Source organism: Pan troglodytes, chromosome 2 (genome assembly GCF_028858775.2).
Source record: "Pan troglodytes isolate AG18354 chromosome 2, NHGRI_mPanTro3-v2.0_pri, whole genome shotgun sequence".
Lineage (NCBI taxonomy): Eukaryota > Metazoa > Chordata > Mammalia > Primates > Hominidae > Pan > Pan troglodytes.
This window is the reverse complement of record NC_086015.1, coordinates 17269960-17290277: the sequence shown is the minus strand read 5'-3', so window position 1 is coordinate 17290277 and position 20318 is coordinate 17269960. Positions and strand designations below refer to the sequence as shown.

The following is a 20318-nucleotide window of genomic DNA, read 5'->3' as shown; positions in this document are numbered from 1 at the left end:
CAGACACCTACCCATAGGCTGTGTCTGGCAGAATTGCCTGAGGATATACTCTGCAAAGTAGAAAATGAACCCAAGAAAGACAATACACAGGATCCAAGAAAGACAATACACAGGATCCAAGAAAGAGTGGACTCAATCCAGAAGTGTAATGCCAAGAAATCCCTGATAATAGCTGTGTAGCAGGCCCAGGAAGTAGCCAGCCCAAATTATAACAGTGAGTCAGAGAGTGCTCAGGGGAAGGTTTTTAAGGAAAAAAATGAATTTCTTATAAAAAGGACAATATTAAAAAGATTGATGATCTTACCAAGAAGCTGGGTGTGAATAATAATAGGAAAATTCACAAATGATTTTACATAGTATACTTCCCTTTTCTCTGTTTCCTCCTCCATATTTTTGTAACCTTTATTTTTTTGGAGTGCACACTCACATCTTCCTTTCTGCAATTGAATTTAAATTACTTGGCCTCGAATTTATCACATTGGAAATGCCGGTTATCAGTTTTTTCAGGTGGCAGAACGTATCTGTATACAAAGCCGGGAGACCTTAACCAGAGTTACAGACTAGCATGCCCATCCTATAAATCCTAACGAGGTCAAAGGACTGGTGTCAAGATGGGAGAGGAAGGGAAGGGAAGGAGAATGTCCTGGGTCACCTCCCAGGGAAACATTCTGAGAGGGAGGTTTGTGCACAGGAGGTTTCCTGGGGAGAGCTCAGGGGCCAGCACCAGCGAGGGAGAGAAGAGGCAGGATTGGCAGAGGGAGAGGCTGGGCCACAGTGTGAATCCTATAGAGGCTTGGCTAATCCCACGGGAGCTCTGGAGCTAGGATGACCCTGCAGAGTTGCCCAAATTGAGGCAAGGGGGCCAGGCTGTTGTCCTCCTGCATGGACCAGTCACTAGTTGGGGGCTGCCCTGGGAAGGGGAATGTAACCTTGAAGATTCCGTCAGCACAGGGCAATTTCCTGAGACGGTCTTTGCTGAGCTGGTGCGAGGCGAGGGCCTCACCTTGAAGGGGGAATCTGGGCAGCAACCACAGCATCCATGACACGGTGCTTCAAGGACTCTAGAGGCTCTGATTCTTTTATTGCACATCGTGGGAATTTAGATGAGAGACTGCAGCTGAACTGGACGGCCTTTAACTGCTCTGACGTCTTGGTGCTGCCAGCCGAGTGAAAGCAATCCACCCTGTCCCTCTGTGTCTCATCTGCCCTCTGCTCATCAGTGTTCCTATGTCCGGGGCCATGTGGTGAGACTGGGAGAGACCCCTGGGTGCCCAAGAGCCCCGAGTCCAGTCCAGAAGCAGGTGGGAAGCCAATTAACTCACTGCATGCGGGGGTCAGAGCAGGGAGGCTGGAGGACCAGGCCACAGGGCTTGTATGTGGGGCCCTGTGGGATGGCCCTGGCCTGTGCCTGCTCATCCCCCTTGCTCATTCTCTGTCTCCATGTGATAACTCTTAAAGAGCATGGGCCCAGAGCCTGGCCACAGTCGATGCTCGGCCACATTTACTAAAGGAGTGGCTGGCTGAGGCTCTTTGAGGAAGAGGCCTCCCTTCTCTGGTGGGGACAGGCATTGTTCCTCCCTCGTTTGGGAGCCAGGAAGGAGGGTGGACTTGGCCCCATTGCTGGTGGCAGACTCCCCTATAACCTCCAGCTCCGGGGAGCTGGCTGTCGCTGGAACACCCCCGAGTCCCAGGAATGGAAAGCAAGGCAGATGAGTGAGGCAGAGGGAGACGACAGGCCCGAGGGGCTCCCTGCTCCCACTCCTACTGCCTAAAGAGGAGTCCAGGGATCCTGGCCGGAAGGAGCAGGGAGTGGGCCAGGCAGGCCACTGTTGTTGTTCACCACCTATGCCCTGAGGATCTCTCTGCTTGCCTCAGAGCCTGGGGAATGGCAATTCCAGGAGGACAGGGCCCTGCCTAGGCCTCGGGTGCAGTGCTCCTGCCTGGAGGCTCGAACAGCACCTTGTCGGCCTGTTGTCATCTTCTGCCCTGGCCAAGCCTGGAAGCTCCTGAAAGGCAGGGCTGAGGCCTCCTCCCCTTATGGTGTCTGGTGTCACCCGGACCTGGTACAGATTGGGTGCTCTGTCTGCTGAGTGGCAAGGTGACCTGCCTCAGGGAGCAAGGAGGTAGTGCAGAGATGGAGATGTGGGGTCATCTTCAATCGGGAACAGCTGGAAGGGGTGTCTGGGGGCTCCACATGGGCATTGAGCATAGAAAGGGAGCCTGGCTGCTCCTTCCCCAACCCCTGCAGCTCTGTCCATCAGCCATGATCCTCACTGACAGGCACCGGGGTTTAGAGTTACCTTCCCTCCAGCCCCAAACACTGGCGGAGACCCGTGTGCAACTGCAGGGTCAGGCCTCCCATAAGGTCATGAGAGGCCTGGGCTACATGGATCCCTTTTTGGGAAGCTCCTCAGGTATTATAAAATGAGGAGATATTAGATTAGAGTGGCAAAGATGTTGGTATATTTTCAATTTATAAACCAAAATGATCAATGATTTGTACATGTACAAATAGGATGGTATCTGATGGTGTTCTTCAAAAGGTGATGATAAGATTTATAAAGATAACATTAATCTTGAGAACAGGACGTGTCTTAAGAAACGAGGGACAATTTTAAAGTTGTGTTGAGCTTTCATTTAGGGTGGTGTGTGTATGATCTCATCCTTGTATAACAGTCCTTGGGGAACTTGAGGCTTCTACTACATGGCCCCACTACCATTTTGGGCCCTGCCCGTGGGACACTCAAGGTGGGACACCGAAGGAGGCCTGAGGACCCTGGAGGGTCTGAGGTCTCTCTATGCAGTCTCCTCCTCTCCTGGGGATGGAGGGATAGCAACAAACATAAATATGGAACACCAAGTGTCAGTGAAGCTGGTGTAACAAAGGCAATGCCACTCGCATGTAAATAACAGCTTTAAAAACATATGAGATGTAGCTAAAGCTTTACCCAGAGGTAAATTTATAGTCTTAAATGCATTTGCTAGAAAATGGAACTGTAGAAATAAGCCAGCTCAAGTCAAGGAGATAGAAAAGTGAGTTTAGCCCCAAAGAAACTTGGGGTATGAAAATTACAAAGATTAAGAAAATAATCAACAAATGGAAAATATTTTGGCTGAGGAAAGGTAGGCTCCAAGGGGTAAAACAAATGGCTGCAGATCTCAACGCCGAGCAGAGGCGGGGCTTCCCTCCACAGATTGTCAGTTCCCCACCGCAAGTGTGAGTGGTGGGTTGGGCCCCTGAGCCTTGGCAGCTCAGCAAATAGAACCATGGAGGCTTCAGGGCCACCTTCTGGTTGCAACTGGGAAGGGACGGCCGGGGAAACGTCTTGCTTCTGCAAGTACAAAACATTCCCAGTGTTTTATTTTATTATTTTATTGGTATTTTTGTAGAGCCAGGGTCTCGCTCTTTTGCCCAGGCTGGTTTCAAACTCCTGGGCTCAAGCGATCCTCCTGCCTCGGCCTCCCAAAGTGCTGGGATTAGAGGCGTGAGCCACCGCACCCTGCCCATACCCAGTGTTTTGGTAGACTCAGATCAATAAGAAATGCCAATGTTCTCGTGAGTGTGTTGATTTTTTATTTACACTTTCCCTAAAACAGTCCGCTGATGGATTCGAGATGTATTTCACGGAATCGCTTCCGATTTAAGGCGCCCGAGGCGGCCGGAGAAGGATGGAGCTGTCCCCCGACGCCTGGTGAGGGGGCGCGGGACCCAGGGGCGGTCCCAGCAGGCGGCGCCCTCCCCGCCCTCTTCCCGCGCCGCGGCCGGCACTTTGCAAAACTCCTCGCCTGCCCGCGGCGGCCGCAGCTCCGCGCCCTGCCGCCCCGGCGCGTCCGCGGGGCAGCGGGCGGCGGAGCGCGGCGGCGCGGGGAGCAGGAGGCGCGGGGGCCCCGGGGGCGGCGCCGGCGGAGGCGGGAGCCGAGGCGGGGCCGCGGCAGCCCCGCGCCGCGCCGAGCCGCCGTCCCCGCCGCGCAGCCATGGCCGCGCCGCCGCCGCCCCGCCGCCCGCTCGCCTGAGGCGCGGCCGGCCTCCGGGCGGGGGGCCATGGCCAGCGCCGCCGAGCCCCCCGGCCAGGCGGCCGAGTACCTGCAGGAGCTGACCCGGATCGTCGCCGCGCAGCAGGAGCTGCTGGCGCGCCGGCGACGGCGCATCGAGGAGCTGGAGCGCCAAGTGGCGCGGCTGAGCCGGGAGAACGCCGGCCTGCTGGAGCGACACCGGCGACACCTGGCCGCGTGCGCCCGCCGCCCCGACCCGGGCCCCGGCCCCGGCCCGCAGCCGCTCGGCGCCATCCCGGAGCTCGGCGGCCGCCGCGACAAGTAAGCGGGGCCCGGGGCGGCGGGCGTGTCGGGGACGTGGGAACTTCTTGGGGTCCGCGGCTTCCCTCGGGGCTTGGCGGGGAGGTGGGCGGGTGCGGGAGGGCGCGTGGCCGGCCCGGGAGCGCCCACACCCGCCGCCAGACCTCCAGGGGCTCCCTGGGATTCTCTGGCGGGGTCGCCGCCCAGATCCGGAGCTCGATCTCGGGTGGGGACTGGGTTCCCTGGAAAAGGGCTCCAGGGAGCTGCTCAGCGCTCCCGCCGGCCTGGCTCTGCGCTGCGGCGCGGACTCAGGGTTGGCGACCCCCGGGGCTCGGACGAGCCGGGCGGAGGTCTGTCCGGGGAGCGGACCTAGGTCTCGGAGCAGCAGGGCCAGAACTTCCGACCCAGAGATCCCGAGACCGGTAGGGAGGGGTCGCGGGCCGCGCGGATCCCGCCCTGGAGCGGGCCTGGGTCGCTTGCGGGTTGCGGTGTCCCTGGAATGGACTCTGCGCTGTGTCCAGTCCGGGACGCGCAGAGCCCTCTTCTCTGGACGCCTCCGTCTCTTACTTCAAGGCTGGGGTTAATTCCCGACTGCCTCGCCCTGGGATTACCCGGGGCTATTTCGGACCCAGGATTAAGTGAGGGATGGGGAGAGGTACAGGGCGGGGCTGTCCAGCAGCCCTGGACCCCAGCGTCCCTACCGGCTCGCAGCCCGCCAGCCGGGTTCCCGTTTGCCTCCCATGAGTGTCGGTGTCGAAACCCGGAGCAGCCTCACCCTGTGGACCTGCGGGCGCCCATCTGGGGCAGGACAAGGGGGCTGGGAGGCTTCGGTGCCTCTGGGGCGGGGTTTCTGCTGCTCTGTGCCCTCTGCCTGCCCCTCTGCCTCTCTGTCTTCGGGATCACCCGGGGCCCACTATGGCTTGGCCTGGGGAAGACTAGAAATCACTGTGTGGTTGGGGGAGTGGCCGTGGTCAGGGCTTCAGGACAGTCTTCCTGCTGGGCGGCCCTTCCAGGGTGGAAATGGGGGAGGAGTTAGCTGTGGCCCCAGAAGGTGGGGTGGTTCCTGATTCCCAGGAGTCCCAGTACTGTCATGGAAACCCGAGTTTCCCACCCCAGGGGGGCTGCAGCGACTGTGGCCATGGGACAGGCCCTGTCTGCTGCCCTGCCTGGAGGGTGTGCTGGCTCTGGGCGGTGCGGGTGGGGCTGGGGGGCTCTTTGGAGGAGGAGCATTGTGAGGATGGGGTCGGGCTGTGGGTGAGCGCATGGCTCTGTGCGTGGCAGGCGTGGGTGTCAGGCTCTTGCTCTCTGAATGGGGAAGGAGGAGCGGGAGGTGTGTATAGCTCCTAACTGGTGTCACTGGGAGGAAGCAGAGACCCCGCCCACTGCCTGTCTGGGCCCCACTCCTGGCCCTCCGGAGTCTCTGAGACTCCCTTCACTCTTCAGTCCTGCCACAGCAGCTGCGGGTCTCCCGGAGCTGGTCTTACAGGGGCCCGGGCCCTTTCTCCCACACCAGGACCAAAAGAAGCTGGGGCTGCCCAAGGAAAGTCCTCAGCAGCTTGGGGAGGCGGCACCAGGGCAGGTCCCAAGTCCCTGCTTTCATGGGAAGCAGTGACACGTTGGTCAGCACATGCCTCACAACACCACCCTGGGGAATGGCTTCCTTTTTCCCTTCAGCGTCACCCCTGGTGACCACGCAGGGGACAGGAGGATGCTGAGAGGCAGCACGTCGTCCTTCCGTGGGGCATCCCCTGGGTTGCATCCAGGCAGCCGCCTTGGCCGGGAAGCCGGGATGGGAAGGCTGGGATTTTGTTTCAGAAGTCCCTGGTTCTGTGTCCACCTGGCTTCCCCTTAGTGGAGACACAGCCATGGCCTGTGAGGGAGAGCATTGCCTTTAGGGAAAGCAGAGTGGCAGCACAGTCCTCAGCCCACGGTCTAGGTCAAGCACAGCTTCCAAACTTGAATGTGTACACCAGGAGTCTGGGAATCTTGCTACAGTGCAGATGCTGAGCCAGTGGGTCTGGGGCGGGCTGGAGTCTGCATCTCTAGCCAGCTCCTAGGACACCCGCTGCTGCTGGGCCCGGACCCCAGGGTGAGCAGTGAGGCTGTGGGGAGTCTTGGTGTGAGCAGGAGCTGTGGGTGGGTTCCCTTCAAGATGGAGCAGCCGGACCCATTTTTGTGCATCTGATTCACTCCCTAGTCTTTTGGGAAGGAGAATGCTGGAGTCTCCTCCCCTCACAGGAGACTCACAGGGACGGGGGCATCACATGGCCTGCTCACATGCGTGGGGTTCTGGGCCCCCCGGGGCTGCTCAGCAAACCATGGATTGGACGTGTCCCACTGCCCATCTGCAGAGCAAGGTGATTTATGCCTAAGGAACATGGGATAACCAATCCCCTTGAGGACTTTTATTAAGCACCTGCTGTGTGCAGACTCATTATCAATGTGCTTGGAAACATAAGAGGAAGAATGGAGAGGAAGAGAATAAGCGACTCTGTGTAGAGAGAGCAACATGAGTGGACAAACTAGGGTCCTAGGCCCAGCCCTGCACTTCCCAGCCGGTGACCATGGGACAAGTCATACTACCCCTCGTAGCCTCAGGTTTTCTGAAATGCACGCAAAGCAGGAATGATCATAGCTGCCTCCCATACTTTTCTGAGAATTAAGCAAAGATGGGCATGGAGGAAACTGGTATACAGTAAGTGCTTAATGCAGGTCAGATTCTTCCATTGTCCACCTGTTTGTCATTTCTTTTGGGCCAACTGAGCACAGGCAGGGGGTGAGACCTTTGGAGCCGGGGGCAGGAGGCGTGGAGAGGGAAATGGGGTACCGTGAGAAGGGCTGCCCAGAGGCTAGGTGGGGCTTGAGCATGGGTTTCCCAAGGTGACAGGGCCATGCAAGGCCACAGCATCAGGATTGACTTCCTGCTGAGGACTCTGCTCCCCTTTCCCCCTACCTGCACACAGAGGCCCTGTGAGGGAGGGTCTGGCGAGCATGCCAGGCTAAGCCAGGCCTGGTGGACCTCCTACTCAGCCTCCAGATTCTCTGGCTTGAGTCAGGAGCCCCCAGCCCGCCACACAGACAGAAGGTGCAGTGACTCGCGGGGGGGTGGATGCATGCAATTGAGAGATCACTGAGCAGCCTCGTCCTGGGACAACAGTTAGCCTGGCACTGCCCCATCCATGCAGTCCATGGGCAGGATGACTTTGTGTGCCGGAAGTGTACAAGTCCAGAAACCTTTAAACCTTTCTCAGAGAGTGCTCTTTCATGCCTTGACGCCCCCTGAAAAATACCATCATGAGTTTCTCAGCTCTGGGAAAAACAGGATGATAACAGGAAAAAATACAGTGATGGGATGCCTGTGGTTACTTTGATTATTTGGCTATGCTTTTTCCCTGACATCAGAATTCATATCCAATGTCTGGTTGGCTACATGCTAGTGATCTGTTTCTAGAATTGCTCTCTGCTCACTAGAGGTTCAGACGCATAATAGGCACTCAGTAAAGATTTGTTGAGTGGATGAAGCCAGAGGGATTGATTCAGGCCATTGCATTTTCCTTTAGAAAGTCAGTTGAACTTCAGCAGGCCCAGCTGGGATTGAAAATCACCCAGACCCAAATCCCAGGGAGCAGGGGTGGGGCCGATGGCTGCATCCACCGGGGGCTTCCTGTGTGCCTGCCCTGCTTACGGTCTATGCCTTGGTCAGGTCATCTCCTTGTCTCATCACTCCTATGAGGCAGGTGCAGCTGCTGCTCCCATTTTATAGATATGGAACCTGAGGCTCAGAAATCATGGCCTTGCCCAAGCTCTCCCATCTGGCTACGGGGTGGAGCCAGGATTTGTACTCAGATGGTCTGGCTCGGCCTCCCCGCTCTTCCCTGTCCCCCCCCCACCCCGCCCCTCACCAAGACGGAGTCTTGCTCTGTCATCCAGAGCTGGAGTGCAATGATGTGATCTCGGCTCACTGAAAGTTCCGCCTCCCAGGTTCAAGCAATTCTCCTGCCTCAGCCTCCTGAGTAGCTGGGATTACAGGCGTGCACCACCACGCCTGGCTAATTTTTGTATTTTTGGTAGAGACGGGGTTTCACCATGTTGGTCAGGCTGCTCTGAAACTCCTGACCTCAGGTGATCCACCCGCCTTGGCCTCCCAAAGTGCTGGGATTACAGGCGTGAGCCACCGCACCCAGCCTCCCCCCAGCTCTTATCCACCCACCACCTGCCCTTCATGCTGTCGAATGGCCAGACCGTCTCCCAGGATCCCAGTGACTCCTGGCCTCTCAAGCTGGAGAAAGCCCAGATGGGAGGTTTCCACCCTGCCGTGTGCAATCTTGTCACCAAGGCAGGGCTCATGGTGTCACGTGGGGTGGCAGTGTAGAGGGGGCAAGGATTTAATGAGATGATTCCTTCCAGCCTTTGATCTTCCAAAGTTCCTTGGCAGAAGGAAACATCGCCTAAGGAGGCTGGGGGTGGGGGTGGGGAAGCCCAGTGGAGTGGCCTGCCTCGCTTTCTGGTCCCCTCCAGCCCTTAAGTGCTGTCATATCACTGGGAGAGGACGTTTTTCTGAAGCTCTGAGTTGGTGACTCACTCCGGGGGAGGTTTTCAGTGGCATTCAGACTCTGTTGATTTACCAAACCAGTATTCTTGCCGGGTTCATGGTGACATTAACCGTACGGCGGCACGTCAGTTCAGAGGCAAGCTCAGGGGTGGCCACTGATGAGGGGGCAGCAGCGGAGGCTGGATTGTCCTAATGGGCAGGAGGAAGCCACCCTCAGGAGGGTCCTGCCGGGATCCCCTGATAAGTGTGTTGTTCTTCAAAGTGGCCGGGAAGCACCAATGCTGGGCCAGGGGCTGGGGGGCTGAGGGCACTTAGGTTGGATTTCCTGTCCCCTCTTAGCAAAGAGGAGGGGGCTGTAGAGAGACTGAGTGAGGCCGAGAGGGCTCTTTTCTGATCTCTGAGTTGGCAGAAAGGGTGGCAGGGCGGAGGGAGATACTGTGTCATGTTTTGGTTCAATAATGTTCTTGTTCTCCCAGCCAAGATAAAGCCTGTGTCCAGTGCTGGGGAGGATGTCCCCAAGTCAGGAACGAGCTGCAGCATGCTCTGGGAGACTTGTCTGATGGGACAAAATGTGTTCAACTCCAAGGGAGTGGGGAGAGTGATTCTCATTTTCCAGCAGATGGTAGAGTCCACAGAAAGACGAGGGAGTGTGTCTCCGAAGCTCTCCCAGCTGTCTGACAGACTGGGCAAATTATTATTTTACAACCTGGAAAATAAACCATGAGATGTTTCTTTATCCAGCTCGAGCTGAGGAAGACAGCGAGTGGCACTGTGTGCGAAATAAAGTCGGGACCTACTTGTTTCCGACGTTTGGTTTTCGCCTCCCCTTTCTGGATTCAGGCTTGCTGCACCTGGCAGAGATCAGGAGGCTTTGCTGTGCCGGTGGGAGTGAGAGGGGTCGGTCACGTTGGAGGGGCCTGGAGTCAGGCATTTGGGGACATCAGCATTTTTTGCCAGCTGGGTGGCTATTTCTCAGCTGTTTTGTCTATGACATTGTTTTGACAGCTGATTCGGTCTTTTGTGTCTTGTTTTCTGTTTTTTTTTTTTTTTTAAGGAGGAGCAATGCTTTGCCTAACTTGGGAAGTGCACCATTCTGGGCTTGTCAGGGTGTCAGCCGTATAATTGCCACAGAGCAGCAGAAAAAACAACACAGGCCAGCCAGGCGTTTGGCAAGAACTGGAATAGGGGAGAGGGAATTGACCTAATTGAAATGGAGCAGAGGCTGCGGTGGGGCCGGGAGGCAGTCCGAGTTCAGCAGCCTCCAGTGTGCTGCCCCCACCCAGGGCAGACCCGGGCCAGGCTGCAACCAAATGACTTGAAGCTCTGAGGCAGCAAGGCCTTGGGAGTTTGAATCCTGCCCTCCGAGGGGTGGATATTCCAGCAGGATGCACCGGGCCAGTTATGGCAAACGTTGGGTGCTTCTGTTTTCATCTGGAAACGGCTGCTGCCTTGAGGTTGCCAATGCCTCTCTCCAGCCCATCAGCCTTGGCCTTGCTCTGGGGACCCTGCAGGCCCCCATCTGTGGCTCCTGGGCAGTTAGCCCTGTCCCCGTAGCAGGCTGGCAGGATCCCAGCCCTGCCTCAGCCACTTCCCTGCTGCTTGGACTTTCCAAGTAACAGCCCCAGCCTCTCTGAGTTGCTGTCTCTCCCCATGAAAATGGAGAAGGCCACTTCTGTGCAGGGAGAGCAGATACGGGAGTTGCCTGTGGCCCCGCATTAGGTGGTGGCTCCAGGGGAGGAATAGCCAGGGCATCAAGAATGCTTTAAAGGAGGCCAGGTGCAGTGGCTCACACCTATAATCCCAGCACTTTGGGAGGCCGAGGCGGGCGGATCATGAGGTCAGGAGATCGAGACCATCCTGGCTGACACGGTGAAACCCCGTCTCTACTAAAAATACAAAAAATTAGCCTGGCGCGGTGGCAGGCGCCTGTAGTCCCAGCTACTTGGGAGGCTGAGGCAGGAGAATGGTGTGAACCTGGGAGGCAGAGCTTGCAGTGAGCCGAGATCACGCCACTGCACTCCAGCCTGAGCGACAGAGCGAGACTCTGTCTCAAAAAAAAAAAGAATGCTTTTGAGGATTGTTTTCCCTCAATGTTTTATTACAAAAATGTTCAAACATATAGAAAAGTTGCAAGAGCCGTATGGGGCAGAACACTGTCCCCCTGGATTCTGCAATGAAGGTTTTGGAATATTTACTATGTTCCATGCCCCTCCGTCCTTGGAGTTCTGGAACTCTGTGGATGGGGAGCTCACATCGGTAGGGCGCCTGCTGTGGCCCAGGAGCCGGGCCCTGCACTGCCTGCACCCGACTGCCACCTCTTCTACTCACGCCCCTTCCTGGGCTGCTTGTCCTCGGTTAGGGCAGCTCCCCCACTGCCTCCACTTGGAAACATCATGCAAATAGGAGATGGAGACCTGTACCTGGAAGATTACAGAGGGATCAGGCCACGGAGGAAGGGGGCCAAGTGGTGTGCAGCCCCAGAGCACAGAGCAAGTGACCACCCATGGGTGTCAGCAGAGGCTTCCTGGAGGAGGTACCTTTGAGCTGGGACTTGAAGAGCAGGAGAGAGGAGGAAGATGGTATCAAGGCAGGGGAAGCAGCATGTGTGGTGTGTCTGTGCCCGGGGTGTGTGAGGGGCTGGGCGGTGCTGTCATTGGTTGTAACAGGTCGGTGCAACTGGGCCAGGTGAGGCCCAGACAGGCACAGACCAGCCTAGGGCACTTGCCTTTCTTAGAACCTAGGTATCAGTTTTAGAGGGCTGGTGGACAAGACTGGCCCCTGCCCTCCAAGCTGGGCCTAGCTTGAATCCTGATTTTGAAGTGTTCAGCTTTCCCTCTTGGATGAGGCGAGACCCACAAAGGAACAGGTTAGAGACTGTCGTTCTGCACCTGAACTTAGAATGTGTTGATTGTAATGAGGCCACAGCAATACCCGAGCCCGTTCTAGGTGCTGCCTGCTGGGCACATTCTTCTCCATGTCTCTGTTGATGCTCTAACCCTGTGACAAGTGTGAACTGTCCTCATCCCATTTTGCATATATGAAACCTGAGGCTCAAAGAAGTTAAGTGGTTTGCCCACAGTCACCCAGTGGCAGCAGCAGGATTCACACCCAGGTCTGTCTGCCTCCAGGGCCGGTGCAGTTCACCACCACGCCGGGCTGCTTCAGAACTGTTCATTGCATTGTGTAGATGTTTTGGAAACATTGGGGGCCATTTCCAAATGTGGCATGGTCCCTTCCCCAGATTTTTGGCTTCAGGAGCCAGAATGAATGTAGCTTTGTCACCCACCTGGAGACAGCCCAAGTTCCTTCTCTGCAAAGCAGCTGACAGTGGTTGCACCCAGCTGGCAGGGCTGCTATGGGCAGTGGGTGCCAGTGTGCTTGGGGAGGGCCCTCTAAGCCGTGCAGCACACCCAGCAGCCAGTGCCGGGTGCTCCTCTCTGAGTTGGTCTGACTTCCCCACTCTGCTGAGATGAACACTTGCCGAGCTCCCAGAAAGTTGCTGTTCACGTCTTCATTCATGCAGGACACACTTGGGACATGTGGTCGCAGGGGAGGGTTGGGATGGGGGCCCCTCTTCTGGCTTTGCCCCAGCTTTTGCTGGAAGCACCTGTGGTGGTTTAGATGTCCTTTGCTCTGCATACCACTTGCATGAAGAGCATCACACCTGTGGAGAACCAAGGGGCCTGAGCCCGCCCCCTCTGTGGGAACCGCAGGAGCATGGCTTGCTAAGGGCAGAAGACAGGGCCTGCTCAGAGGGTGTCCTGGGACCGGTAGAGCAGGAGGGTCCTTGCAAGTCACTTGTAGCTGCCTGTGGAGTGCCGGCCCTGCGAGGACAAGGTGCGGGGTGGGATCCTCTGCTTCCTGGATGGCCTCAGCGCTCAGGTGAGAAGTACTTAGCATGTGTCTGGTAGTGTTGGGGGACAGCCTCTGGGGACACTTCCGGGGGCAGGCACGTTTGTGGATGAGATTCACGGATGGGCTGCAGGGCCCATGAACAGTCCGAGGCTGAACGGGACCTGGTGGGGTAGCCTGGAAAAACCCAAAGACAGGACTGGAGGGAGGGTCCCGGCTTTGGGGTTTGCTTGTACTTTCTACCCCTTGGCATGTGAAATGCACCTCTCTGAGCCTCAGATTTTTTATCTGTGCTATGGGGACAGTGACAACTGGATCTCCCTCTTAGGGTTGCCCTGAGTGGGGAGTGTGCCTGGCGGCGTGGTTGAGGTGCAGGGAGCGGACCAGTGTGCATGGGGCAGAGTGAGGGGGACGGCATGAGAGAGGAGGGTGGAGGCAAACAGGGCAGGGGCGAGGGGTGAGGCAGAGCCAGCAGGGCCATGTGGGCCCACTGGGGACTTTGGCTTTGATCTAAGGGAGACAGAAGTCCCTGGAGGGTGTTGAGCAGAGGAGGAAGTGATGGGACTTAGGTCTGGGCAGGATCTCTGGCCCCTGGGGCAGGCATGGGTACCAGGGTGAGGGAGGCTTCAGGAGATGCTGCAGAGCTGGGTGCTGGGATCCTGGGCAGAGGCTGCTGGGATGGGCAGGAGCACGTGGGCTGGGGCTGAAGGCACATGGCCCCACCCTCTCTTTTCCCCCAACAATCGACAGTTCAGATGGGAAAGAGAGAGAGGAGTGGAACCAAAGGAGTGGCTCCAGATGGGAGGGGCCGTGCCCATCTTGGCTGCCTGCAGCAGTTCTTGGAATGGGGAGTTCTTGAAACGGGGAGTTCTTGAAACAGGGAGTGCGGTGGCTGGCGACACCCCTGGACTCTGCCTCTGGCTTCCCACACCCAGGCCACTCCCCTCTTTCACCTTGAGGGAGGAGCAGCCCAAGCAGGGACGTTCACTTCCCTTGGGCTGGCCGGGACTTCTAGATGGCTCGGGTGAGGCTCCCGGTGGAGTATTTGGGCAGCACGGTGGCCAGGAGCCAGGACACAGACTCTGGGGCCAGGCCAGCAGCCTGAATCCCAGCTCCCTCCACCATGCACCACCTGTCTTTGTCTTCTCTGGCCTGTGGCTGAGCCTCTCTGTGCTTCAGCTTCCTCACCTGTAAAATGGGGTTATAAAACCTCCCTGCTAGAGGAGTGGCAAGGATTACATCCTTGATGTATGTAACTGTGCACAGAGCCACTTGTATCATTATTGTTTCTTCTTTCTCTGTTGAGAAGGAAAGTGATTTTAGAAAGTCATGGAATTTAGAATCAGGTGACTTGGGTTTCAGCACATGTCTCTTATCTGCCCACTTCTCTGCATAGTTAATGCTGCTGATTTTGAATCCAACCCTTTGTACGATGTGTTATCTCAATCCCTTTAACGCTGCAGCCTCTTCACATGTTTTAAAGTTGTGGAGTCTTAATTTTATTAAGTTGAATTAGGGCCTCCCCCACAAAAAAGGAGGAGCCTGGAAATTTCCATCCCCCTCCCACAGCCCATGACATGCTCACATCTCTGTCTTTACTTTCTGTGAGGCTTTACTCTCACCCAGCTCAGCAGTTGCCGGACATCGAGATGTGTAAAAATCCGCCACCTAAAAGGGGTGTGCGAGGCGACTCTGACCATCCCCTTTGACCCTCACCCCTAGGTTGGCCTGCTTGCCCTCCCTGGCACCTACTGTGAGCCAGTCTCTGGGCTAAGGAGTCAACAGATGCCCCCTTACTGGGGCTTCACCACCACCAACTTTCCCTTTCACCAGACGATCCTGCAGGGCTGTGATGGACCACATCAAATAATGGGAACAAAGGTGTCTTGAAAGTGTAATATTGTACGAATGAATGTCTCTCACCTAGGGATGGAATGTGAGGGGTTGCCGCCACCCCTCCATTGTTGATGAGCTATAATAGCAACCTTGATGACTGGCTATTTATTGTAAGCACTTGCCATGATTCTGGGAAGTGGGGAGCATTATTATCTCCATGGTATATATGGGGGAACTGAGGCAAAACAAAGCAAGGGTGGTTGGGAAGGTTGTGGTGTGAGCAAGGATCAGCCAAGCATATCCCTATCAGAGCTGTCATATAGACATTTTTAGGGGACTCAGTTTCAGTCCGTTTTGTTCAGAGATCATACTTTGTGTGATTTCAGTCCTTTTAAATTTGTTGAGACCCATTTTAGGGTTTGAGATGCAGTCTATCCTGGAGAATGTTCCATGTACACTTAAGAAGAATGTTTTCTGCTGTTGGGTGGACTGTTCTGTACATGTTTGATAGGCCTAGTTGGTTTGTAGTCTTGTTTGTGTCTTACATTTCCTTGTTGGTCTGCCTATCTGCTCTGTTTATTATTGAAAGTGAGGTATTGATGTCTCCAATTGTTATTCTTATTTGTTAATTTTTATTTTGATTTAATTATAGTTTTTTTGAGAAAGGGTCTTGCTCTGTCATCCAGGTTGGAGTGCAATGGTGCAATCAGAGCTCACTATAACCTCAAACTCCTGGGCTCAAGCAATCCTCCCTATCAGCCTCATGAGTAGCTGGGACTACAGGTGTGCACCACCATGCCCAGCTGATTTTTAAAATTTTTGTAGAGATGGTGTCTTGCTTTGTTGCCCAGGCTGGTCTTGAACTCCTGACTTAAAGTTATACTTCCACCTTGGCCTCCCAAAGTTCTGGAATTACAGGCATGAGCTACTGCACCCAGCCTCCAATTATTATTCTTTAATTGTCTCTTTCTTCCTTAATTTCTGTCAGTTTAAACACTTCATGTATTTTGGGGTTCTGCTGTTGAGTGCACAAAAGGTTATTATTGTTGTGTCTTCTTTTTCTTTTTTATTTTTTTTGAGACGGAGTCTTGCTGTGTCACCCAGGCTGGAGTACAGTGGTGCCATCTCAGCTCACTGCAAGCTCCGCCTCCTGGGTTCACGCCATTCTCCTGCCTCAGCCTCCCGAATAGCTGGGACTACAGGCTCCTGCCACCACGTCTGGCTAATTTTTTGTATTTTTAGTAGAGATGGGGTTTCACCGTGTTAGCCAGGATGGTTTCGATCCCCTGACCTCGTGATCAGCCCGCCTCAGCCTCCCAAAGTGCTGGGATTACAGGCATGAGCCACCACGCCCAGCCCTATTATTGTGTCTTCTTAATGGATTGTCCCTTTTATCATTATGAAATGTCCTTCTCAGTCCCTAGTAACAATGTATATCTTAAAGTTTATTTTGTCTGATTTTAGTTATAGCTACTTTAACTCATTTTGGTTACCATTTGTATATCTTTTTCCATCCTTTCATTTTCAGCCTATTTGTGTCTTTGAATCTAAAGTGAATCTCTTGTAGACAGAATGTAGTTGTATTATGTTTTCTATTATCCATTCTACCAGTCTTTGCCTTTTGATTGGAGTGTTTAATCTACATTTAATATAATTATTGATAAGGTGAGATTTATATATACAATTTTGTCATTTATTTTCTGCATCTTATATCTTTTTTCTTCCTATATTCCTCCATTACTACCTTCTTTTGTGTTAACTATTTTTCTAGTGTATTATTTTAATCCCCTTGTTTATTTTAGTATTTAGAGGACCTTTCAGAGCATGATAAAACTTGTTCTATAGGCAGAACCTCCCACATGAATTTATCCTCACCCAGAGAGAATAAAGACAGGGGCAGGATCTGGACAGGGAATGTTGACAGTGAAGCCCCGAAAGTGGCAGGCCCCAGAGAAGAAAGCTGGCAAACACAGGTGCAGACCCATCACAAACTGGGTAGGCACCAAGGAACCAGCCCAGAAGCTTCCTGAAGACAAGGGGAGTGAATTATTTGTCTCTGCTATTTCTTTAAGGGGTCCTGCCTCAGGATAGGTTTTAATGAATATGTATTGAATGAATGAATCAGCAAGTCGATTAATCCATCATTCAGTCACCTTAAGGTTTATTTGTTGGTCTGTAACAAATTAATTAAACATTTAGTTTTAAAACAACCACCATTTTATTATATCTCATTTTGCAGATCAGAGGTTGGGCAGTGCTTGGCTGGGTGGTTCTTCTGTTCCCTATGTTTTTAATGGAATACTCAGTGGTATTCAGCTGCATGATTGGCTGATCTGGAGGGTCCAAAACGACTTCACTCACACATCCGGCACCTTGTGGAGGTGTCTGGGAGGCGGGCTCAGCTGAGACTGCCACCAGAATATCCACATGTGGCTTCTCCAATCTGGTGGCCTAGGGGCCCCCAGAGCCAGTGTTCTAAAAGGCCTGTGTGGGAAATGTGAGGCTTCTTGTGATTGGACCTCTGGAGTCCCAGACATACTTCTGCCACATCTTATTGGTCACGCAGATCACAAGGCCAGCCCAAATTCAAGGGCAGAGGAATTGGCCTCCACCCTCCCTGGGAGAAAGAGGGACAATTTGCAGAGGTCCTTAATCTCCCACATTTGGTTTGCTCAGACTGGGCTCTGTCACTTCTCCCTGTCAAGGCTGCGGAAGTTTCAGAGTGGCCTGACCACAGGTGGGCCTCGCTCCCCTCTCTCTGCCTGGAATGTGGCTGCTGTCCTGCCCCTGCTAAGCTGGCCTGTCTGTGGAGGATCACTTTTAGGGGTGGCTGTGTCTGTGGCATTCTCATCTTCCAGAGCAGCTCATCAGGAGGACAGCACCCCACCCCCCACAACCTGGCTTGGGCACTGAGGATGCTTCTTGGGCAGGGACCTGACCTGTTCCCTGGGTAGGGGATGGGAGTGGGCTGGGCTTCCCAGCCCAGTCACTCAGGGAATGCTTGCCTGTTCTCATCTGCATCCCCCTCACTCCAAGCTGTATTTTTAACTCCTGCCATATGGCAAAGCAGCCAAAACATCCAGAGAGGGAAAGGGGGTCTGGAGAAAATCATCCCTGCAGTGCGATGTGGATGGCTGCAGTCACTGAGAGCGCTGCCTTCTCAGTCCCACTTTCTCCCTGAGCACTAAGGACACCCAAGCAGCCTTGCTCCTGCCTGGCTGTCGTCCTGCCCTGAGGGCAGGAGTGTTGGCCAGAGTTCCTCTCTTGCTCACAAGAGTGCCCTGAGCTGGTGGCCAAGTGCCTGCTGGTTGCCTACCCCAACCCCCTGCACTGCAGCTCACTCCGGATGCCTGCCATTTTCACACTTCATGCTGTTCCCGCTGCCTGGAATACCCAGCCCACACCTCTGTTCTTGCCTTTTGAAACCCCGCACGTCCTCTGAGGACTGACTCTGATCTCAGAACGTTTCATGGTGCTGACACGTGTTAGAATAAATGTCTTCTCTCTATGTTGATTATATTTATTCCTGTAGCCCTGGTCCCTCTGCAGGCTTCCTGTCTTGTTACCACTGGGGGCCTGGGGGCTTGCATCTTCCCTCTCTGGGGCAGGCAGCAGCCATACCTTGCTCATCTTTGGAAGCCCTCCTACCAAACTGCCCAAATTTAAAATGACATATTTTGAATGAATCAACGATTGTTACATGGACAAGGGTCTCCAGAGTGGAATGCACACACCCCTAGGGGCGAAGGACTTGATTCTTTGAGGTGCAGGGAAAACATGTACAATTAAGATTGTATTTGCACTTATTATTTAATTTCCTCCTGAAACATCTTTTTGGTGGGCCCTTTTACGGATATTCGTGACATCAGTGCAGTCTCATCTGCACATGACTTATAAAGACACAGGTTCATGGTGGGGGTCTTGCTCAACCCTTCTGATAGGGGAGCCTCATCAGAAAGTCTAGTGGCAGTGGCCTGGACCACAGCTGAGTTTTCACTGCTCTCTCCTGGAGACAGCAGCTTTCCTGGCAATAAGGGTCTCTTCTATGAGACGGGCTGAAGTAAGTATGTATTAAGCACCTGTTGTGTGCTAGCTGATCCTTTTTTATCTGTGCAGCCCCATTATGAAGATGAGAAAACTGAGGCTCAAAGAGGTGAAGCTCTTGTCTAGGGTTGTACAGCTAGTAAGTGGCAAGGACCAGACATGGACCTGGTCTGTGGGACTCCCAAACCAGTGCTCTTGGCATCCTGCTTCGTGTCTGGTGGCCCTGAGGCCCTCCTCTGGCTGAGCTCTTGGGCTCTGCTCAGGGGTGTGCATTGGCCGTGACAGAACCTGGCCTCTGTGTTTCTGTGGTTTCTGCAAAGGGTGGTCCTGCTAGCAGTGGTGTGATGCTTGTCCCTCACGGACAGGACTCACCAAGCTGCTTCTTTTCCATTCCCCGAAATGTGAAAGCTCCAGACTGAGGATGTGGGTGGATCTGGAGGAGAGCTAGTTAAGGGGGGGGCACAGCCTTCTTGTTTAAGAAATTTGCTGACTCTGGCCAGGCGCGGTGGTTCACACCTGTAATCCCAGCACTTTGGGAGGCCGAGGCGGGTGGATCACGAGGTCAGGAGATCGAGACCATCCTGGCTAACACGGTGAAACCCCGTCTCTACTAAAAATACAAAAAAATTAGCCGGGTGAGGTGGCGGGCACCTGTAGTCCCAGTTACTTGGGAGGCTGAGGCAGGAGAATGGCGTGAACCTGGGGGACGGAGCCTGCAGTGAGCCGAGATCGCGCCACTGCACTCCAGCCTGGGTGACAGAGCGAGACTCCATCTCAAAAAAAAAAAAAAAGAAATTTGCTGACTCTAAGGCTGGGTGCGGTGGCTCACGCATGTAATCCCAGCACTTTGGGAGGCTGAGGCGGGTGGATCACTAGGTCAGGAGATCGAGACCATCCTGGCTAACATGGTGAAACCCATCTCTACGAAAAATACAAAAATTAGCTGGGCATGGTGGCGGGCACCTGTAGTCCCAGCTAATCGGAGGCTGAGGCAGGAGAATGGCGTGAACCCGGGAGGCGGAGCTTGCAGTGAGCGGAGATAGTGCCCCTGCACTCCAGCCTGGGTGACAGAGCGAGACTCTGTCTAAAAAACAAGAAAAAAAAAAGAAATTTGCTGACTCTGGCCCCAGAAGGGCACAGGGCTGGGGGGACCTGTTTAATCTCCATTTTTCCAGATTTTCATTCATCAGTTGCCAAAAATCCAGTCCTCTTTGGCTGGAGGCAACCAGAGGGATGGAAAACGCGGCTTTTATTTCATCAGAATGTCAGCCTCTCTTCTTTGTGTGGATTGTTTTTATTGTAAAATGTAGTTTCTTTTATCTCCACTGAACTGGTACCAGGTCTGTCCTCGGCTGTTCAGGCTGCCATAACAAATGCCATAAACTATGTGGCTTATAAACAATAGACATTTATTTCTCACGGTTCTGGAGGCTGGGAAGTCCAAGGTCAAGGTGCCAGCAGGTTCAGTGTCTTTCAAGGGCCCTACTTTCCAGTTTATAGATGGTGTCTTCTTGCTGTCCTCACATGGTTGGAGAGGCGAGGAGCTTTCTGGGCCTCTTTTATAAAGCACTTATCCCAATCAGGAGGGCTCTGCCCTCATGACCTCACCACCTCCCAGAGGCCCCACCTCCCAACACCATCACCCTGGGGATGAGGAGTTCAACACATGAACCTGGTGGGGAGAACACAGACATTCAGACCACAGAAAGGTCCAATCGAGTAAGCGGTTATGGAGCCTCTT

General features: G+C 54.2%; 1 protein-coding gene across 5 annotated transcripts in view; it reads left to right on the top strand.

Annotated features, from left to right (window-relative positions):
- Positions 1 to 3767: 3767 nt before the first annotated feature.
- The window catches only part of IQSEC1 (IQ motif and Sec7 domain ArfGEF 1), a 382735-nt gene continuing 366184 nt past the window's right edge, over positions 3768 to 20318 (top strand). For 4 of the 5 annotated variants that reach the window (XM_054681515.1, XM_024355341.2, XM_054681513.2 and 1 more), the window contains exon 1: positions 4028 to 4314. In XM_054681515.1, coding sequence (XP_054537490.1) covers positions 4043 to 4314 — 272 coding nt within the window. In that variant the 5' untranslated portion in view covers positions 4028 to 4042. Of the gene's footprint in view, positions 4315 to 20318 lie in introns of all 5 variants that reach the window. The other variant, XM_054681511.1, reaches the window with a different exon arrangement.